We start from the raw sequence: 20,663 nt of genomic DNA, 5'->3' as shown, positions 1-20,663 counted from the left end.
CGGCCATGACCCGGCCCTGACCGCGGCCACCAGGCGGGACAGGGTTAGGAGAGCCCATCCTGGGGTTTAAATCAACGCCCTCCACTTCCCTTCCATGCTGAGTTATTGCGCCCTGGTTTTGTGATGGAGATGACCGGGCGGTGAGGGATGAGTGACCTGGGCCAGACCACCAGGCTCGGCATTCCCAGCCGGACCCTGATCAAGGGGTGAAAGATCAGGGCTTTATTCCAAGCACTTCCCCCCACCCCCCCCCACCTGCTTGGATGCTCCTGAGCCTCAGCCGTGATTTAGTGCGTGCGGGTTCATGGGGAGAGCGAGGGATGCGCTGCCTCCAGCCGGGTTGCTCTCACCAGCCCATCCCTGCGGGGCAGCAGCAGGCTCCAGCGCCCCGAGGAGGTGTCCTTCGCCCACCCAAGCCGCTCTGCCCGTGCATGAACCGCGGTTTTTTCCCTCCGAGCTGCTGCGCTTTAGCTGCGGCGCGGACAGGCCCAGAGCCCTGCAGAGCGGGACGGGATGGGACAAGCGAGCAAGGACCAAGGCGGCGGGCAGGCGAGGGGCAGGTTTGGACCAGCCCCGGCCATGCACCGCGTTTCCTACCCGTCCCGGAGGAGAGGCAGGAGCAACCCAGCCTTCCTGCTCGGGCCTCTGGCATCCTCTGGTGGCAGCCGGAGGCTTTGCAAAACCCACCTTAGCAGCCCGAAAGTTCTGCAAAAAAGGAAAGAAAAACTCCCCGCTTCTGCTGGCCTGCCCGTTTCCCCTGCGGCCTGCCGGCCCCGAGTGCGAGACGCGCCAAAGGGCGCTTTAACGCCCGCGACCCCCGGGGCGGCGAGCGCGGACACGATGCGATGCGAGGACGCGATGCGAGGACGAGATGCGAGGATGCGATGCGAGGATGCGATGCGAGGACGAGATGTGAGGACGAGATGCGAGGATGCAATGCGAGGACACGATGCGAGGATGCGATGCGAGGATGAGATGCGAGGACGTGATGCAAGGACGAGATGCGAGGACGCGATGCAAGGATGCAATGCGAGGACACGATGCGAGGATGCAATGCAAGGATGTGATGCAAGGATGAGATGTGAGGATGCGATGCGAGGACGCGATGCAAGGATGCAATGCGAGGACACGATGCGAGGATGCAATGCAAGGATGTGATGCAAGGATGAGATGCGAGGATGCGATGCGAGGACGCGATGCAAGGATGAGATGCGAGGATGCAATGCGAGGACGCGATGCAAGGACGAGATGCGAGGACGAGATGCGAGGACGCAATGCAAGGATGCGATGCAAGGATGAGATGCGAGGATGCGATGCGAGGATGCGATGCGAGGACACGATCTCTGCTGAGAGCGGCCGGGGCGGCAGCCCGGCGATGTCCGGGGCCGGTCACCTCTCCATGTGCGTAGGCGGCGGGCAAGCGATTACGGCGCCCGTTTCGCCCCGGATAACTCCGTAAGCCGTAAAGCTGCTGCGGGCCCTGTCCTGGGGTCAGGCGGCGGCGCGAGGCCGGCGGACGGGCTGCGGCGACACGTGGAAGGCGCGACACGGGCTGGCGCCGCACGAGCCCGGCCCAGCTGCCGCCCGGCGCGCACGAAGCCCCTTCCTCTGCTCCTTATTTTTATGTTTAAGGAGACACCAGCAAAGGCACCTTCGGGGCTCTGCTTTGCTGGTTGCTTTGACCGGCGGCTGCGGCATCAGGCTGCTGCCACGCGCAGGTCACTTCGCCGCGGGAACGGGTAGCTGATCCGGGGGCTAAAACCCGCTGGTTCCCAAATCCCGCAGGCCAGCTGTCCCCCATCCACGGGGGACATGCAAAAAACAAACGAGCAAAAAAAAAAAAAAAACCACCTTTGAAGAGCAAGACAAGGGAAGCCTTTAGGTTTCCTGTGAAATTCAGGAAAACGCTTTTTGCAGCAACGCTCTCAGCTGATCTGAGTTGAGGAGCGTCCTTAGGGCTAACGCAAAGCAGCCCCGGCAGGAGGAGGTGAGCTGCAGACAGGCCTCAACGCGGCCGAGCTGTGAGCGCCGGAGTTTATTTAATTCCCCTGGGCAGCTCGCTGGGGTCCGCGCGAGCGGCAGCTTCGCCTGCCCGCCGAGGCTGCTCGAAGGGCTCTGGAGGGGCTTCCTGGCTGCGCCGGGGCGCGTGGCTTGGGCAGCAGCATCTCCCTGAGGCGAGACAGGTATAAAAATACAGCGCTTCTCGGCTAAAGATACCATAAGCCTGCCCAAGCGGCCCTGATCCTGCTCAGGGCGGATGGAGCCATTTTAAGCAGCGGTTTAAATTAAGATACCTTTGCTAGCTAAGCCCGTGTTAACGTGCAGCTTGTCGCGGCTTAGGTGCCCAAAGGCCATCACGGGACCAGCGCAGAAGCCTCTTCCAGCGCTGGGAGCGGCGGGGGGGGATAAATTCCCACTTGCTGGGAGCTCATCTCCCTGGCGGGAGCAGGGACGATGCCCAGCCGAAGAGGGACCCGCGCGGGGCGCGCCAGCAGCCCCAGGTGAGATCGGAGGAGCGGGGTATCCCTCACCCGGGCGGCTTCCCCCTTTTTGAGAGGGAGGGGAAGACTGGGGGGAATGGCCAAGGCTTCTCTGCCGTGGCTCTAGTTAGTGAACGGCTGGCTTCTCTTTAGAAAACTCTCTCAGACGTGCACGCTTGGCTAGAAACTGCAGCTCAGGGCTCTGCTCTGGTCCTGAATGTATCCAGGCTTCAAACCCTTGTGACATCCCCGTGTCTTCCCTGCTCTGCACCCTAGGTAGTGCCGTCAGGAGCAGCTCCTGCAGCCTCCAAGCTCTTGATGCAGGCGCCTGAAGTGGGCAGAGGACTGAAGTTTTAGCTGCGTTTTGGTCCCGGAGGCCGGGAAGCGACCGGCCCTTGGACGTTCGCTGGGGTTGCGCAGCAGGGAGAGAGGAGCCTGGGCCTTGCAGGGTTCCCAGCAGGCAGGGAAAGGTTCAGAGGTGCTCGCGGCCCCTCCGAGCAGGGGAGACGCTTCTGGCCCGAGGCAGGGCTTGGTGCCAAGCTGGACTCGCTCCCTCTGAGCGGGCCGGATGACAGACGGATGTGGTGGAAGAGAACAAGCTGCGGACCCCGCTCCAAGGCTGGATGCCTCTGACCCGGAGTTGCACTATGAGGAGGAGGAAGAAGATGACTCGAGTGAGGAGCCTGAGTCCTCAGATACCAGCAGCATCTTCTCTGACGACTCTGTCTACCCTTGCTACGAGCTCCCCGCGAGGGCTGACGGTGGTGAGGATCTCAGCCTCTACCAGTGCTGCCTCAGAAACGATGCCGCGCTGGTGCAAGAGAAACTGGAGCGTGGGGTGAGCAGGCAGGAGGCCACGGAGCTGGACATCAATGGGAGGGTGAGTGACGGGCTGCCGGATGCGTGCAGGCGCTGGGGGGCCCTCAGCAGAGATGAGGTGACTAGAAAGAGGATTCCCCAGGAGTAGGCAAATCCTGGAGAACTGCTGCTGCTAGAGCGGATGCGGCAGGAGGCAGGAGGCTGGGCTGGAAGGCTGGGGAAGCAGGAGCCTCAGATCTGAGGGACCAGTGACCTGAGCCATCTGTGGGCCTCCTGGTTTTGCCCCAGTCCTCAGAGCTGACCCCGATGCCCTTACTTTTCTCATGTCACCAGCTGTATTCCCATCTTGTGCATCCTGGTTTGGGGTGGGGGGGGAAAAAGACAGGGAAGAGGGAATGGTACCGTGGGAGCAACCGTGCGGGGCTGGGAGAAGGGCAAGGCTGCGGCGAACCTCATGGTGGGGAGGGCAGAGTGACAACAGCCTTGGGCCTTAGTGCTGCCTCCTCTCCAGAACGGGCTGATGGTGGCCTGCTGCAAGGGCTTTGTGGACATCGTGCCTCTGCTGAGAAAATGCCCGTATATAAACATCAATCACCAGGATAACGACGGGAACACTGCGCTAATGATGGCAGCCCAAGCAGGTAGGCACCACGCTGAACCCATGCTACTTGCTGTGCGACAGCCCACGCTGAGACTTCTCCCAAGAGGAGACATAACCCCCTATGTTTCCCCTCCAAGGACCCCGAAACAAACAGTCGGGGAGTTCAAGGGTCCTAAGAGAAGTGACCCACCCTGTCCAAGTTCATAGCTTGGTATGTTAGCATAGCTTTAGAAATTGATAGCTTACGCAAAAGTGGAGGTTCTTACAGTAATGTTCTCTTGGCCATGCAATTTGTCCTGCCTGATTAATTGTTTCTAGCAACAGAAATAACGATTGAGCCAGACCCTCGGCTCAGCTAATCCAACAGCTCTCCAGTAAAGCCAAATGAGCTACAGTGATTTACATCAACAAAAGGTCTGAGCTGATAAATCACACGTTTAGGGACTGAATCTTCTCTCACAGTTTTATGTATTTTTCTTCTTACAGCAGAATAATTCTGCTCCCTTTGGCAAAAGTCCTTGTTGATTTTCCCCGGAGGGAAATGAAGTAGGGTCTCAAAGCGGGGATCACATTTTATTCCCACTTTCTGTGTAGCTGTTGGGATTGGTGATTTTTGCATTGTTGGATTCTTGCCTGCTTTATCTGCTCCAAGCAGCTGGTGAGCTAACAATGTTCTCTGCATTTCATTACCTAGGCTTTTAAAAAATAAACCAGAATCTTTTAGGTCCAGTTTCCTGTAAGTTGCTGCATTTTTGTCTTCATAAAATGCAGTGGCTAAACATCCTTTCTATAAGCAGGCATTACATAGTTATCGCTTGTTAACTGTCAAAACTCTGACGCAGCTTCTCTCTGACCGTTAAGGATATATCACGATAGTCAACTATCTCCTGAACTACTACCCAGCTCTAGAAGTTGATAAGAGAGACTTTCGGGGTCTGACCGCCCTGATGAAGGCCGCGGTGCAGGGCCAGCAGGACTGCGTGACAGCCCTGCTCTTGGCGGGTGAGTGTCTTTCTCAGATAACTCAAGGGATTTCTGGGGAAGATGCAGCTTTTGCAGACGTGGATGTCCTGGCGAAAGGAGTGAGTGGCTGTTTTGACCTCTCGGCACGGCTGCCTCCTCTCTGGTTAAACGTGGCAGCTGTCTTGCTGCCTTTACATGGACTCTTGCAAGATTTGAAACGACGCCTTTGTGGAAAAACATGGGGGTCTTGCGCTGGGGCTTTCTTGATGCAAGGTTCAAGTGAGCCTGAGGACTTCATTCCTACCTCGAGATTCACTGTGCACAGTTGGTCTTAGGTGGACCTCTCTTAGCCTGGTCTCCCTGACTTCGCAGAGAGCCACGTTGGCAGTGAAGAGGCAGCTCTGGTGATAGGTGGCTGGGAGCTGCTCAGTCCTCCCCAGCAGCTCCTCTGAACCAAGGCCTGGGAGTCCAGGGCCAGCTCCAGCCCAGGGCCCGGGCCGTGGCTGACACCTGCTGGTCGTTTCCCCTCAAATGCCGGGCTTTGAACTTGGTTTCAAAATGGGGTGGTGGTTGTTGTTGTTGTTTTGGATGAAACACAGGTTTTTCCTGTGAGGTTTTTTGGCTTTGTGTTGCTGTCTCCTTCTGCTGCAGCGAGGGAGCTCGTGCCTTCCCTCTGGTCTAGGTGCTCTGTGTGACGTGCTGTGATGTCTCTTTGCATCTTGGTGCCCTCAGGAGCTGACCTGAAAGCGGTGGATCACATCAAGGGGAAGACGGCCAGAGACTGGGCAATGTTCACCGGGCGCTTTGAGACGGTTGTTCGGATCCGGAACCTCCTGCAGCGTCCGCGGGCAGAACAGTTCAGCATCCGGTACCTGCCAGAGTGGCCAGCCTTGGCTGAGCTGGTGGCCAAGGCCCTGAGCCCAAAATCCAGAGGTGAGAGGCTGTTGGAGAAGATCCAGTCTGCATTCACCTTCAACTTTCCCCACGACCCCGAGGAGGGTGGTGTGATGGACCACATGGTCAGGATGACCACCTGCCTAGCCAGTCCCTTTGTAGCCACTGCTTGCCAAACCATCTGCCCCAACAGTCCCCCCGAAGTAGGCAAGCACAGACTGTCTGTTCCGGAGATCCTCAAGGAGTCCACGCCAGACCAGGACACTGAGTCAGAAGCCAGCTCATGCTCTGGTGCTGGGGGATCCTCTTGCAACAGCCAAGCTGTGTCAGAGATCAGGCTGATGTCACCATATCGACCCATCACTGGCCTCAGGAGCTTCCTGCCCTGGAGGCTGCTCTGGAGGAACAGCATCTTCCCCGGAGACCAAATCCCTAAAATCAAACTGACCAAGTCCTCCTCCCCACCTGCCTGCAAGAAGAGGCAACGCTCGAAGGACAAGAACCTGCTGGAACCACCCAAGTGGCGATACAAGGAGCTGAAGAAGGAGAAGAAGAGAGCAGCTGAGGAAGCGGAGGATGGGAAGAAGAAAAAGAAGAAAAAAGGGAATAAGCCCTAAGCGGAGAGCTTCCAGTGCCCGGGCGAAGCAGTGCCAGGTCCCCGACGGCCCCCTCGGACTTGCTCACTTCATTGTGGCGTCTGGCAGCAAGGGGTGGTTTTCTTTGCAGCTGGGCATGACCCCAGAGGAAGGATACAGGTGGAGATGCCAGAGAGGTGGACACCGCGTGTGTGTAACCCCCCCGAAGTCAGCCGAGCTCCCACCCAGCCCCTGCCGCACTTGGAAAGAAGGAGTTGAGGCCAAGCGAGAGGGAAGGCCGGACCGGGAGGGCGACCCTAAGCAGATCGTTGTCTCGGGGTCTCCTATTGCATTGCTTGCGTGAGCCCGCTTTCCCACGGACCGAGCGGCAGGCGTCCCGCAGTGATGCTGCAGGTGGAGGTTGCTCCTGACGCTGCTGCAGCCCGGCCGGCCGTTCGCTCGCCGGCACCGCGCTCTCTGCCCCTTGGGGCTTGGGACGGACGAAGAGAGCAGGTCTATGGCAGAAGGGGCTGGGGGGTTTTATGTTTGTTTGTTTTTCCCCCCCCCTTTGGTCTTATTGAGATCTTGCAGACTGTGGTGGACCGTGACGGTGTAAACTAAGACGGAGGCGGTTGCCGTGTTAGCAGCATCGACTCGAGGAATAAACCTTTGGGTTGCTCGCCATGCTGGCGGTAACCCTTTACCCTTTCTGCTACCTTTTTGCGTCTGGGGAAGCAAAACGTGAACTTCACCCGTCCCGTTCGCTCCCAGCTGCACGAAGCGAGGCGCAGCGAGGGGAGCGGGCAGGAGCCCCGCGCTTCCCTTTCTGCAAGGCACAGCTTGAAAACGGCGCCCAGCAGTTCGCGTGGGCGAACTCCAGCCCCGGCTGGCCTCCGGCGCCGGACCAGGCTGGACGCCCCACGGAGCGGAGGTGGAGCACCTTCACCGGAGAGGCCCTTAGGGCCATGGGAAGGAGCAGCATGGATGCAACCATGCAGATCTTCCTCCCCGCAGCCCCGAGCGAGTACGGTTGTCTCTATTGTATACCTCAGGAAACGGCTCCTGGAAGCTCACGTAGCGATTTCGTGCAGAGGATCGGCCCCGAACCGACGCTTCAGCTTCGTCCCGGGCGCCGGATGAGCACCTCGAGGGCCGGTACCGGCCCCGGGGGCTTTGCAGCAGCTTTAGCGACGGGCTTGGAAGCCGTGCAACGTCTCGGCCGCCGCAGAGCCGTCCGGGAATAGCTCGGGGAGGGGCAGCCTGCGAGTCAGACGGCTGAGATCCGCGCGCGGGAGCAAAGATGGTTAACGCGATAAAGCGCCCGCAGGCCCAGACTTCCTCCGCAGTCGGCGCAGCAGACAGCCCTCTCCTATCCCATGGAAACTGCCCGTTTCCCACGCTCGCGCGCCAGCTCCGCCAAATTCCTTCCGCCCCCGCCCCGTCCCCAAACCTGCAATGGGGCGGGAATGTCGCCCGTAAGTAGGAGCCTTTCACGGGCAAGGTCGCCCCGGCTCCGCGCCGCCTTCGTGCTACCGTCTGCGCCTTTGACCTCCGAGGCGAGAGGGACGCCGAGGAGCCAGAAGCCCCCGGAGCCGCGTGCGCGGGTCCCCGACTCTGCTTCCGCCTGCCTAGGCTGAGCCGGCCTCCCCCCCGCTTTGGGGGGGGCCTCGGGGTGTAACTCGGGTTCGCGAGGGAACCAGGGAAGGAGAGGCAGATCGGGCCCTGTGACTTCGTGGTGAAGGAGGATGTGATGCCCGCCCGAGCGTCGCCGGCTCCCTTCTACCCGCGTAAGCCGGTCGGGGTGTCAGGAGGAAGCTGGGAGAGAGCCGGAAGCCGGGGTGACGGCTCTGGGGACAAGTCGGAGGAAGACGAGAGGGGCCGGGAGGAGCGCGAAGCAGCTGAGCCGGGAGCGGCCGAAAGAGCCAGCCTAAAACGGCAAAAGGGGAAGCATCGCGCCGGCCCCGTCCCGGGCGAGGGGCTGCGGGGCCAGCTGGGGCGGCAGGAAGCACCCCGCGCTCCCGCCGCGGGAACGCCGCCGGGGTTAACGTCCCCGCGCGCCTGCGCCCTCTCAAAGACCCCGCTGCAGCCTTTGCCGCGGGGGGCGGCGCGTCTCGCGGCAGCGGCACCTCTCGCCCCGGGTGGGAGCCGCCCGTGAGCCGCAGCGGGCACCCGTCCACCCCCTCGGATCCCAGCCGGGCCAGCTCCGCTCCCTTCGGTCACCGGCCCTAGACGGCGTCCCTCGGCCGGCACCCCCCAGCATCACGTTGGGTCCTGCTGGGACGCTACGGCCAGCGCCGACCGTCTGGGGGGGGTCTCTGTGCGCTCCCGGGCGGGGGCAGCAGGACGGACCCCGAGACGAGCGGGAGGGACGAGCAGAGCCTCGTCTCCTCCCTCCCATCCCCGCGCCGGCCCCGTACCCGCACCGTTCCTAACCCGGGTACAGCCCAGTCCAACCAGCTGCCCCCCTGCCAGCCCCGAAGGCCTGCAGGCGCTCGCCGAGGGGACGTGACGGACGCTCCCTTGTCCGCCCGCGGCTCGACTGCTGGGGTTTTTTTTCATTTGAAAGCGGGGAAAGTCAGGGAAAGCTGCTGGTGAAGGGCAGGGTGGGAGGACCGGGACGAGGGAGAGCAACCAGGATGGAGCTGGGGCCCGGTGTGCGCGGGAGGAAGGGAGGCTGGATGTGGATGCGTGCTCAGCAATAGGAAATGCTTTATTAGCTGGGAGTGGTGGAGAAAAGCCAGGCAGGAAGAGGCAGTAATAAGAAACTTTTTTTGTTGTTGTTGTTTTGTTGAGGGGTTTTGGGTTGGTTTTTTTTTTTTCGGACTTCTCCCACATCCAGATCACCGAGCGCTTGCCAAACTGCAAGGGAGGGGGCGGTGGAGGTGGGGGGGGGACGGGAACTGAGACTCACCGCCCCGTCCCCAGGCGGGAGGGGTGACGCGGCGCCGGGCTGGGGCAGCGCTGCGGGCGCCCGCTGGGGACCGGCCGGGGCTCGTGCTGCCCGGGGAAGGGGCAGAGCTGTAGGTGAGTTGGAAAACGCCGGGGGGTTCGGGCTGCTTGTGGGGTTGCTGTCCAGAACGGGGTGGCTGGGCGGGGGGGGGGAAAGGGGGGTTAGCGAGGATTTTGGAGCCGGTGTCGAAGCCGGAGCATCGCTGGCGGAGCGAGCCCGCGTTCGTGGCCCCTTCCAGCCTCCGCCTTGGTCCTGGCTCTGCTAAAACGGGCTCGTCCTCGGGGTCCTCTCCCTCCGCCTTGCCACGGCATCTTCCTCCCCTTCCAGCCTTCAGCTCGGCTCTCCCTCCAGCGCCGTCCTTCGGACGCGGGTTTTGCTTCAGGGGAGCGGACGAATCGGGACTCTTGGCAAAGCCCACGAGCGTGAATCTGGTTTCACACCAGCGCGGCCAAGAGCAGGATCTGTCCCCAGAGCCGCCCTGAAGAGCCGAAATGACATTCGGCGTCTAACACGGACGCGGGGCTGGAGGAGCTGGAAAAGGGCGGCCGCGGGCGCGTTTGTAAAAGGCCCGAGGAGAAAGGAGGGGAAGTGCAAAACCCCGGCTAGCGACTCGCCGGGAGGGAGAAACGAGGCCGTGACGCGGCCCGGCGGCTCGACCCACCGCGGCAAAGCAAAGCAAAGCTGTATTTCGCCAGCCCGCTTTTTCCAAAGGAGGGAGGGTAAGGAAGAGCCGGCCGACGTGACCCCTGCTGACTTTCGGAAAGGTCTTTTGCAAGGCGCTGGAGGGGGCCGGGGCTCCTCTGTCGCCAGCGACCCAGCCGGGAACGGGGGTAGAAAAGCTAAACGTGCACAAAGCGTTAACGTGTTTAATAGAGCCAAACCCCCCCGGCCCCGCCGGCCCTTCCAAGGGCAGAAACTAGAAAAGCAACGCGGCCAGGTAGAGCAAGTGAAACGCCTTTCTGCGGCGTGAAACGAGTCGCGTGGGAGCAGGGCAGAGTCCGGAGGGGCGCTTGACCCCGGCTCCTTGGGTTGCACCAGCCGCCGAAGCTCCTGAGGTTTTGCAGCTGCAAAAGCAGCTCTGGGAGACGGAGGTTTGGGGGGGGGGAAACCTGAGCAACCCTCCCCCCCATGCACGGCTCTTTCCTCCCATCCATCCTGCAGCGGTGCCCCGGACCGGCCGGGGGCTCCCCGGCGTGGCCGCTTCCCCCCGCCGAAGCGGGGGGAACCGAGTCACGAGCTGCATCCTGCTCTTAAGAAAGCAGCAACCGGCGCCGAGGGGAGAGGAAGCGCCGTAAAGCCGAAAGCGGGGCGGCTGCGCGGAGCCGGGCGGCTAACGGGGCCGGGGCAGGCGGTGAAGGGGAAGGAGCTGCCGCCGCGGGGTTTGTCGCCGCGGCAGGAAAGCGTTTCCCCCCCCGCCAAGACGGGACGGAGAAGGCTCGCTCCGGCCTTTTATTCCCGCGTGGTTATTTACAGACAGCGATGGTGCCCGCGGGGCTGGCCGGACCCCGCAAGGCAGCGGCGGGTCCGCGCCGTCCCCGCTCCCTGCCGCCCGCGGCCCGTTTCCCGTTGCAAAGCTTCGGGTTGCGATGTGTTTTGCACTTATTATTATTATTATTATTTTAACTAAAAACACCTCCGCTAAGGGCTTTGCAGAGCCCTGCGGCGCGACGGAGCAGGCGGCACTGACCCCCTCCGTGCCCGGCGTGCGTTAAGATCGCTCCGGAAACCTTCGGAGCCCGTCGCAGGGTTTCGCCGTGCAAAGGCATAACTGCTGAGAAGAGCCAAAAAAAACCCCATCGTGGAGATGTTTCTGGCAGGCCAGCGCCACGGGCGGCGCTTTCTGCTGCGTGCAGGGCTTTCGACGGCCTGCAACGCTGCTGCCGCGGCCGGTCGGATGCGCTTGCCCGGCACCCCTTCGCCACAAGATGTTTCAGCTGGGGTTTTTTTTTCCCCCCCTCTCCGTATCGCTGAGGATCCTGCATGTCCTTAAGGATGAAAGGGTGCAAAACCGCGGTGACCTCCCACCGTTGGTCCTTTTGGATGTCGTGGCTTCGGGCTGCAGAAATTGCCGCGGGCATCAGGAGCGTCTGCAGGCTGCCGCTCCAACGCGTGCCTTGGAGCGAAGACGAAGGAAGGGAGGAAGGCTCTCAGCTGCTTCGACCTGGCTCGCAAATGGTCACCCAGGACCCGCCTGGGTTAAGATTTTATGCTGTTGAGCAAGACAAACCCTGCGGTTTTATCACATGCATTGCAATATTTTGGGTGAGGGCCGGACCGTGTCGGGCTTCCGACAAGGCAGGGCTTTGTTCGCTGTGTGTTCCTGGAAGTTCCCCCTCCGGGAGGGAATTCGCCCCATGGGAGTCTCGGCTCCCCTTTAAAAAGTTGCGTTTCGAAGGTGGCCTACTCGCGGCGAAAAGCAAGGCAGAGAAAACGGGCCCGCGAGCGTCCTGCAGGCGCGGCGGCCAGCACCCTCACCACGCCAGCTGTATTTATTTTTTAAATCCCGCGATTATAGAGCTGATCCTGTGCTCTCCGAGGGCCTGGCTCACATTAAACGCCGGTAAAGCAGCTCTTTTCCAGCTAACACCGGGGTGCCGGCAAAGAGACCAGCAGCTGGGGGCTGGCAAGACGCACGCAGGAAGGGGCTCAGCAGCGGACAGGGCACAGGAAACCGAATTTTTGGCTTTTGGAGCAAAGCTCCCATTGGAAAGAAGCAGGGGAGAGTGCAGGAAACCGAATTTTTGGCTTTTGGAGCAAAACACCCATTGGAAAGAAGCAGGGATGGGTGCAGGAAACCGAATATTTGGCTTTTGGAGCAAAACACCCATTGGAAAGAAGCAGGGATGGGTGCAGGAAACCGAATATTTGGCTTTTGGAGCAAAACACCCATTGGAAAGAAGCAGGGATGGGTGCAGGAAACCGAATTTTTGGCTTTTGGAGCAAAACACCCATTGGAAAGAAGCAGGGGAGGGTGCAGGAAACCGAATTTTTGGCTTTTGGAGCAAAACTGCTATTGGAAAGAAGCAGGGGAGGGTGCAGGAAACCGAATTTTTGGCTTTTGGAGCAAAACTGCTATTGGAAAGAAGCAGGGGAGGGTGCAGGAAACCGAATTTTTGGCTTTTGGAGCAAAACTGCTATTGGAAAGAAGTAGGGATGGGTGCAGGAAACCGAATTTTTGGCTTTTGGAGCAAAACTGCTATTGGAAAGAAGCAGGGGAGGGTGCAGGAAACCGAATTTTTGGCTTTTGGAGCAAAACTGCTATTGGAAAGAAGCAGGGATGGGTGCAGGAAACCGAATTTTTGGCTTTTGGAGCAAAACTGCTATTGGAAAGAAGCAGGGATGGGTGCAGGAAACCGAATTTTTGGCTTATGGAGCAAAGCTCCCATTGGAAAGAAGCAGGGGAGGGCGCTGGGCTGAGGGCAGCAGGGAGCCCGGACCGCTGGGCACGGCCGGGCACGATCAAGCATCCGGATTTCCCCGGGGCCGGTGCCGGGTGTTTTCCGCTGGAGCCGCCTGTCTGTCTGTCCGACCAGCTTGGGGCATCCTGCAAAACGCGCGGGCGACCACGGCGGCGGCGATTTCCCGGCTGGCAGGGCCATCGCTGGGGCCGCGGGGCGCCCCGGCCCCCCGCGCTGCCAGCGGCAGCAAAGCCGCCCGTTTTCGGGAGGGACGGCGCGCCGGGGGCCCGTCTGGCGCAGATACGTATGTGCACGTTCGCGGGGTCGGCGCTTGCGTGCCTGCGTTTCCCCATCACGGCCAGAATCTAAACAATCTTGATTCCTGTCCCGGCCGCGCCGGGCAGGGCTCCTTGAATTGCAGGAAACGGCGCTTCTGGCTTGTTTAGGCGAGAAGCCGCGGGCCAGGACGGGCGAAGCGAGGTGGGGCTGGCCGCGGGGGTCTCGGCCGCCCGAAAACGGGGGTGCCGAAGCGGGGAGATGCCCGCCGGGGGCAGCGGTGCCACCCAGCCTGCGTCGCGCGGGAAGCGTCCAACGGCGAAAGCAAGGTAAACCTCCCCCAAAGGAGCAGCTGGCTCCCCGGGATCCCCGCGGCGGCTCCCCCGGCGCCGCGCTCGCCCATCCCTCCGTTGCACCCGTGTCTGGCCGGGCCGGCGAATTGTGCTCAGGAAGAGGGTGGTAACCTGGACGTCCGGAGCCGAATTCCACTCCGGAGCGAGCACGTCCTACCTCGGGCCGTTTCCCTCCCGTCGGACGGGCAGGCTCCCGCTTCCCGCCGGCCGCGGGTGCCCTGCCGGGCTGGCGCCGCCCCGGGCGCTGAGGCCGAGCCGCTCAGCACCTCTGCTGGGTTTCTTTTTTTGTTTTTTTTTTTGGCAGAAAGATGCCCCGAGGAGCCGCCGGGACGGTGCTGCTGGCAATCCTGAGCGTTTCGCTGAGCGCCGCCGCCGGTGAGTAGCAAAACGGCGCGAGAAATGAGCCGGGCGGCTGGGTCGCTCGGCGGGGCCCGACGCTTCCTGCAAACCCTTGTCTGCCTGGAGGCTTTAAATCCCTTAACTCTGCTCAAAATGAACCGCCGCGGAAGATGCTTCGTTCAAACCGCGGCCGGGCCAGCCGTCACCGCAGGGAAGATGGAGAAAAAAGCCTTGCGTGCGTGTGCTCTGAAATGCATTTCCCTCGCCCGGCGGGCAGTCGTGGCGGGTGGGGGGGGCGTTAATAACTTGCTCAGCTTTTGCAAGCTGCCTGCCCCGGCTGGCGGGGAGAGGCGAAGGCCAGCGCGGGCTGGGAGGCGGCGCGGTGCGGGGACCCAAGCGGCGTCTAAAGGGGGATGCCGGGGGGGGGGGTCCGGGGTTCCCGCTCTGCAAAGCTGCTTCGATGGCAGGTTGGGGGGGGGGGGTCCTGGGGAAAACGTCGTTTGGCCCCGAAGGGCCGGCGGCGAGGCTGCCGCGGAGGGAGGCGGCGCGGCCGGCCCCCGCGGCAGTGGCGCCTGTGCTCGCGCCCCGCAGGCGAGCTGCTCTGCGCCTGCGACGTGCCGCGCTGCAACGTCTCCACCTGCTCGGGCAAGGTGTGCTTCGTCAGCAAGAGGAAGGAGGACGGGAAAATCACCCAAAACAAGGGCTGCTTCTCGCAGCACCTCCTGGAGAACTGCCGCGGCCCCGTCATGGAGCACTTCGGCACCAAGTGCTGCCACGCCAACATGTGCAACGCCGAGCTGGAGATCTACCTGCAAGGTAGGACGGCGGCGGCGGGGGGACCCCGCTCGGCACCGAGACGGGAGCGCGGCGCCCGGCCCCCCCCCGACCTCTCCCGGCTCCGCCAGGCGAAGAGGCGCCGGGAGAGGCGGCTGCTGCGCCCAGCCTGCTGCTGCTCGTCGTCTTCGTGCCGCTGCTGGCCCTGCTGCTGCTGGCCGCGCTCACGGCGCTCGTCGGCTGGAAGGCGGCCCGGCGCCGGCGCCCGGGGCTGCTGCCGGCCGCCGCCGCCGCCGACCTCGCGCTGAAGGCGTCCGCCGTGGGAGACAGCACCCTGGAGGTGGGCGAGGTGGCTGGGTGGGGGGCGGCGGGTGCCCAGCGCGCCGGGGCGCCCGGCGTTCACCCGCCTGCCGGCGCCGTCTTGCAGGACCTGCTCAAGGACGAGTGCACCACGGGCAGCGGCTCGGGGCTGCCCTTCCTCGTGCAGCGCACGGTGGCGCGGCAGATCGCGCTGGTGGAGTGCGTGGGTAAGCGGCGGGGGGGGGGCTCGGCTACCCCCAAAATCTACCCCTCACCCCGGCCGGGTCGCCCGGAGGTGGGTGCCAAACGCCCGGCTGCTCCGGCAGTGGCGGTTGCAAAAGTCCGACCCGAAAGGGCGGCGGGGACCCCAAGGGCCGGAGGGAGCGCGGGGCCGTGCCGCCGCGACGGCCGGGTGACGGGCTCCGGCCGGTGTGCCACGCCGCAGGCAAAGGGCGCTACGGCGAGGTGTGGCGGGGCGTGTGGCACGGCGAGAGCGTGGCCGTGAAGATCTTCTCCTCGCGGGACGAGCAGTCGTGGTTCCGCGAGACGGAGATCTACAACACGGTGCTGCTGCGGCACGACAACATCCTGGGTGAGCGCGGGGACGGGGGCGGCGGCGGCGGCGGCGGCGGCGGCCGGCCGCTGCACGCCTCGCCGCTCCGCTCCCCGCCAGGCTTCATCGCCTCCGACATGACGTCGAGGAACTCCAGCACCCAGCTGTGGCTCATCACCCACTACCACGAGAACGGCTCCCTCTACGACTACCTGCAGCGCACGGCGCTGGACAGCGAGACCTGCCTGGGCCTGGCCTCCTCCATCATCTGCGGCCTCGTCCACCTGCACGTGGAGATCTTCGGCACGCAGGGCAAGCCCGCCATCGCCCACCGCGACCTGAAGAGCAGGAACATCCTGGTGAAGAGCAACCAGCAGTGCTGCATCGCTGACCTGGGTGAGGTGGTGGGGGGGGGGGACCGGGGGTCGCGTTCGGGGTGCGGGGCGGCCGGCTGACCACCCCCTCCACCACCGCAGGGCTGGCCGTCATGCACTCGCAAGGCAGCGACTACCTGGACATCGGCAACAACCCGCGGGTGGGCACCAAGCGCTACATGGCCCCCGAGGTGCTGAGCGAGCAGATCCGCACCGACTGCTTCGAGTCCTACAAGAAGACGGACATCTGGGCCTACGGGCTGGTGCTCTGGGAGATCGCCCGGCGCACGGCCGTCAACGGTGAGCGCCTTTCGCATCCGCTCCTCCGCTCGCTTTTCTCCCCCCCCTCCCCGTCCACCGCCACCGCCGGCTCCGGCCCGTCAGCCGTAAGTTGCAAAAACGCTGTAATCTCGTGTCAGCGCCCGGCTGCCGGATGAAAGGGCCCCATTAGGCTCAAGCAGCGCCGCGGGCGCTCGGCGCTGATGGGAAAGCGAAGCTGCGGCCGAGGGCTGCCTGGAAGCCGGCCACGGCCGGGACCTCCGGCTCGCGCGCCCACCCGTGAAAACCGCCGTAATCTCAGTCACTGCCCTGGGGCAACTCGGGATTAAATGTTTGCTCCGAATTAGCGAAGCCCGTGTGCCGGCCGGGGAGCTCGAGCCGGCCGCTTGTAACCCTTCCCGGGCCGAGCGGAGGCGCCGAGCTGCGAGGGGGCAGCAGGAGGGGAAGGCGGCGCGGGAGCCGGTGCCAGTGCTAGAGCCGGTGCTAGAGCCGGTGCCGGTACTAGGGTGGGTCCTAGAGCTAATGCTAGAGCTGGTGCAGATGCTAGAGCTGGTGCTAAAGGCGGTGCTAGAGCCCGAGCCGGTCCCAGAGCCGGTGCTAGAGCCGGTGCCGGTGCTAGAGCCAGTCCTAGAGCTAATGCTAGAGCTGGTGCAGATGCTAGAGCTGGTGCTAAAGGCGGTGCTAGAGCCCGAGCCGGTCCTAGAGCCGGTGCTAGAGCCGGTGCCGGTGCTAGAGCCAGTCCTAGAGCTAATGCTAGAGCTGGTGCAGATGCTAGAGCTGGTGCTAAAGGCGGTGCTAGAGCCCGAGCCGGTCCTAGAGCCGGTGCTAGAGCCGGTGCCGGTGCTAGAGCCAGTCCTAGAGCTAATGCTAGAGCTGGTGCAGATGCTAGAGCTGGTGCTAAAGGCGGTGCTAGAGCCCGAGCCGGTCCTAGAGCCGGTGCTAGAGCCGGGGCCGGTGCTAGAGCCAGTCCTAGAGCTAATGCTAGAGCTGGTGCAGATGCTAGAGCTGATGCTAAAGGCGGTGCTAGAGCCCGAGCCGGTCCTAGAGCCAGTGCTAGAGCCGGTGCCGGTGCTAGAGCCAGTCCTAGAGCTAATGCTAGAGCTGGTGCAGATGCTAGAGCTGGTGCTAAAGGCGGTGCTAGAGCCCGAGCCGGTGCTAGAGCCGGTGCTAGAGCCGGTGCCGGTGCTAGAGCCAGTCCTAGAGCTAATGCTAGAGCTGGTGCAGATGCTAGAGCTGGTGCTAAAGGCGGTGCTAGAGCCCGAGCCGGTCCTAGAGCCGGTGCTAGAGCCGGTGCTGGTGCTAGAGTCAGTCCTAGAGCTAATGCTAGAGCTGGTGCAGATGCTAGAGCTGGTGCTAAAGGCGGTGCTAGAGCCCGAGCCGGTCCTAGAGCCGGTGCTAGAGCCGGTGCCGGTGCTAGAGCCAGTCCTAGAGCTAATGCTAGAGCTGGTGCAGATGCTAGAGCTGGTGCTAAAGGCGGTGCTAGAGCCCGAGCCGGTGCTAGAGCCAGTGCTAGAGCCAGTGCCGGTGCTAGAGCCAGTCCTAGAGCTAATGCTAGAGCTGGTACCGATGCTAGAGCCGGTGCTGGTGCTGGTGCTAGAGGCAGGTCTAGAGCTGGTCCTTGAGCCAGTGCTAGAGCTGGTACCAATGCTAGAGCTGGTGTTAGAGACGTTGCCAGTGCTAAAGGCGGTGTTAGAGCTGATGCAGCTGCTAGAGCCCATGCGAAAGGCAGCGCTACAGCTGGTGCTAGAACTGATCCTTTAGTCAGTGCTCGAGCTGGTAGCACTGCTAGAGCTGCTGCTGGAGCCGGTGCCGGTGCTGGAGCCAGTCCTGGAGCCAGCGCTCGAGCTGGTAGCACTGCTGGAGCTGGTGCTGGAGCCGGTGCTGGTGCTGGAGCCAGTCCTGGAGCCAGCGCTCGAGCTGGTAGCACTGCTAGAGCTGGTGCTGGAGCCGGTGCCGGTGCTAGAGCCAGTCCTGGAGCCAGCGCTCGAGCTGGTAGCACTGCTAGAGCTGGTGCTGGAGCCGGTGCTGGTGCTGGAGCCAGTCCTAGAGCCAGCGCTCGAGCTGGTAGCACTGCTGGAGCTGGTGCTGGAGCCGGTGCTGGTGCTGGAGCCAGTCCTAGAGCCAGCGCTCGAGCTGGTAGCACTGCTAGAGCTGGTGCTGGAGCCGGTGCCGGTGCTGGAGCCAGTCCTAGAGCCAGCGCTCGAGCTGGTAGCACTGCTGGAGCTGGTGCTGGAGCCGGTGCCGGTGCTAGAGCCAGTCCTGGAGCCAGCGCTCGAGCTGGTAGCACTGCTAGAGCTGGTGCTGGAGCCGGTGCCGGTGCTAGAGCCAGTCCTGGAGCCAGCGCTCGAGCTGGTAGCACTGCTGGAGCTGGTGCTGGAGCCGGTGCCGGTGCTGGAGCCAGTCCTAGAGCCAGCGCTCGAGCTGGTAGCACTGCTAGAGCTGGTGCTGGAGCCGGTGCCGGTGCTAGAGCCAGTCCTGGAGCCAGCGCTCGAGCTGGTAGCACTGCTGGAGCTGGTGCTGGAGCTGGTGCCGGTGCTAGAGCCAGTCCTAGAGCCAGCGCTCGAGCTGGTAGCACTGCTAGAGCTGGTGCTGGAGCCGGTGCCGGTGCTGGAGCCAGTCCTAGAGCCAGCGCTCGAGCTGGTAGCACTGCTAGAGCTGGTGCTGGAGCCGGTGCTGGTGCTGGAGCCAGTCCTAGAGCCAGCGCTCGAGCTGGTAGCACTGCTAGAGCTGGTGCTGGAGCCGGTGCCGGTGCTGGAGCCAGTCCTAGAGCCAGCGCCCGAGCTGGTAGCACTGCTAGAGCTGGTGCTGGAGCCGGTGCCGGTGCTGGAGCCAGTCCTAGAGCCAGCGCTCGAGCTGGTAGCACTGCTAGAGCTGGTGCTGGAGCTGGTGCTGGTGCTGGAGCCAGTCCTGGAGCCAGCGCTCGAGCTGGTAGCACTGCTAGAGCTGGTGCTGGAGCCGGTGCCGGTGCTAGAGCCAGTCCTAGAGCCAGCGCTCGAGCTGGTAGCACTGCTGGAGCTGGTGCTGGAGCCGGTGCTGGCCTGGCAGAGCAGACCCGGAGCGGCCGCGCGGTGCAGGGCTGGAGCCGGGGATTTGCCCCCCGGAGCCGCGGCTGCGTGCACCGAGCCGGGGCGGCCCCAAAGGAGGCGGGGAACGAGCCGGGGCTGCGCTCACGGTCGCCCCCGTCCCCGTCCCCGTCCCGGGGCGGGCCGCGGTCCTGCCCGCAGGCATCGTGGAGGAGTACCGCCCGCCCTTCTTCGACGTGGTGCCCAGCGACCCCAGCTTCGAGGACATGAAGAAGGTGGTGTGCATCGACCAGCAGACCCCGGCGGTGCCCAACCGCCTCTACTCCAACTCGGTACGTCCCGCGGCCTCGAAACGCCCTCTTTCCCGGGCCGAACACCCGTCCCGAGCCTGCGCGTCCCCCGCCTACGCACCGAGGAGGTTGGGACGGGTGGAAGGGGGGAGCCGGGAGGGCAGAGCCGCCGGGGCCGGCTCCTGCTGCGGCGCTTTGCCGCGCCGCCGCTTCCCGGCGCGCTGAGCCGCTGTCCCGCCCGCGCCAGGTTTTGGCCGCCCTCGCCAAGGTCATGAAGGAGTGCTGGTACCAGAGCCCCTCGGCCCGCCTCACCGCCCTGCGCATTAAAAAGACGCTCAAGAAGCTCAGCCATTCCCTGGACAAAGCCAAGCAGGACTGCTGAGCGCCGCCCTTCGGGCCTTCTGAAACGCCTTCCCCCCCCGCCCCCCCCAAAAAAAAGGGAAAAAAAGGAAGAAAAAAAAAACCTGCTTATAAAAATACCCGCCCCGGGATGCGTAACGCGACGCCAGCTCGTCTCGCCTGCCGCCGGACGGGAAGCTCCGGCCGGCCGGCCAGCCGGCCTTGCACGGCGCCCCGCGGCGCGGAGCCGGCCCCGGCCGCCGCAGCCCGCACCCCGCTTTCCAAGCCCTCGGGGGCTTGGCCGAGGCGGCCTGATGTTTTCCGAGGCGTTTGGGTGGTTTCCGAGGCGTTTGGGTGGTTTCCCAAGCTATTTGGGGGGTTTTTCCCGAGCCGTTTGGGCGTTTTTTCCAAGGTGTTTTGCTTTTTTTCCAAGGGGCTCTGGTGTTTCCCGAGCCCTCCCGGGGTTCTCCAAGGCGTTTTGGCGTTTCCCGAGCCATCTTGGTGTTTTCCATGGCGTGGTTTTTTTCTTTTTTTTTTTTTTTCCTGCGCTTTTCCCAGCCGTTTGGGTGTTTCCCGAGCCATTCCAGCCTTTCCCGAGCCCTCCCGGTGCTTCCCAAGGCGTTTCGGCGCCGTCCGAAGAGCCAGCAGCCCCTCCGGCAGCATCGGGGGCCGGCGGGACGGGGCGAGGAGACCTACTCTGTAATTATTTAATTATCAAGATTTAATATATTTAATAAAGCGAAAAGCTTATCGTCTCTCTTAGCGGCCGCGAAGCCTCGCCGGGGGCGCCGAGCGGCGCGCGGGGATTCGGGCACCCGTCCCGGCTCTCCCGGGGGAGGGTTTTTTTTCCCCCCAGGGTGAAACACACGAGCGAGCGGAGGAGCCGCCGGCCCCCGGCTTTCGGAGCCCCAAAACGGCCGGGCGGAGGGGGCGACTCGGGGCAGGGCTGGAGCGCGAGCGCGGGAAATCACCGCGGGGCCACTGCTCCAACAGGATACCCCGGGGCCGGCCGCGCTTATCGGCCGCCCGCTCGGCCCGAGCGCGCAGCCGTTTCCTGGCGATAGCGGCCGCGAGCGAGCCGAA

General features: G+C 63.3%; 2 protein-coding genes across 26 annotated transcripts; both read left to right on the top strand.

Moving 5' to 3' along the window:
- The first annotated feature begins 1,993 nt into the window (after positions 1-1,993).
- Positions 1,994-4,919, top strand: ANKRD33 (ankyrin repeat domain 33). Its single transcript, XM_068921179.1, has 2 exons — positions 1,994-3,360; positions 3,811-4,919. Exons 1-2 carry the CDS (start codon positions 3,049-3,051, stop codon positions 4,105-4,107), a joined length of 609 nt encoding a protein of 202 aa, XP_068777280.1. The 5' UTR covers positions 1,994-3,048; the 3' UTR covers positions 4,108-4,919.
- A 2,633-nt stretch (positions 4,920-7,552) lies between these two features.
- ACVRL1 (activin A receptor like type 1) lies at positions 7,553-19,666 on the top strand. Of its 25 annotated transcripts, XM_068921171.1 has the most exons (12): positions 9,227-9,356; positions 9,610-10,001; positions 13,085-13,285; positions 13,614-13,684; positions 14,240-14,464; positions 14,554-14,762; positions 14,850-14,949; positions 15,168-15,314; positions 15,396-15,671; positions 15,752-15,949; positions 19,153-19,283; positions 19,489-19,666. In XM_068921171.1, exons 3-12 carry the CDS (start codon positions 13,218-13,220, stop codon positions 19,621-19,623), a joined length of 1,560 nt encoding a protein of 519 aa, XP_068777272.1. In that variant the 5' UTR covers positions 9,227-9,356; positions 9,610-10,001; positions 13,085-13,217; the 3' UTR covers positions 19,624-19,666. The 25 variants fall into 25 exon arrangements, with proteins under 25 accessions (XP_068777257.1, XP_068777265.1, XP_068777256.1 ...); XM_068921152.1 differs by having other exon boundaries at positions 9,225-9,356; positions 9,610-12,984; positions 13,102-13,285; positions 15,168-15,671; XM_068921172.1 differs by lacking the exon at positions 9,610-10,001 and having other exon boundaries at positions 9,239-9,356.
- The last annotated feature ends 997 nt before the right edge of the window (positions 19,667-20,663 follow it).

The sequence above is a fragment of the Struthio camelus genome, chromosome 28 (assembly GCF_040807025.1).
Source record: "Struthio camelus isolate bStrCam1 chromosome 28, bStrCam1.hap1, whole genome shotgun sequence".
Lineage (NCBI taxonomy): Eukaryota > Metazoa > Chordata > Aves > Struthioniformes > Struthionidae > Struthio > Struthio camelus.
The sequence above is the reverse complement of the archived record's forward strand: the minus strand, read 5'-3'. Positions and strand labels throughout refer to the sequence as shown.

Excerpts from the sequence above, each read along its gene's own strand:
- ANKRD33 (XM_068921179.1), top strand. The coding sequence starts at position 3,049 with ATGACAGACGGATGTGGTGGAAGAGAACAAGCTGCGGACCCCGCTCCA. Across the intron at positions 3,361-3,810 it reads AGCTGGACATCAATGGGAGG|AACGGGCTGATGGTGGCCTG; the intron begins GTGAGTGACGGG and ends CCTCCTCTCCAG.
- ACVRL1 (XM_068921152.1), top strand. The coding sequence starts at position 12,126 with ATGGGTGCAGGAAACCGAATATTTGGCTTTTGGAGCAAAACACCCATT. Across the intron at positions 14,465-14,553 it reads GCTGGAGATCTACCTGCAAG|GCGAAGAGGCGCCGGGAGAG; the intron begins GTAGGACGGCGG and ends CGGCTCCGCCAG. Across the intron at positions 15,950-19,152 it reads CCGGCGCACGGCCGTCAACG|GCATCGTGGAGGAGTACCGC; the intron begins GTGAGCGCCTTT and ends TCCTGCCCGCAG.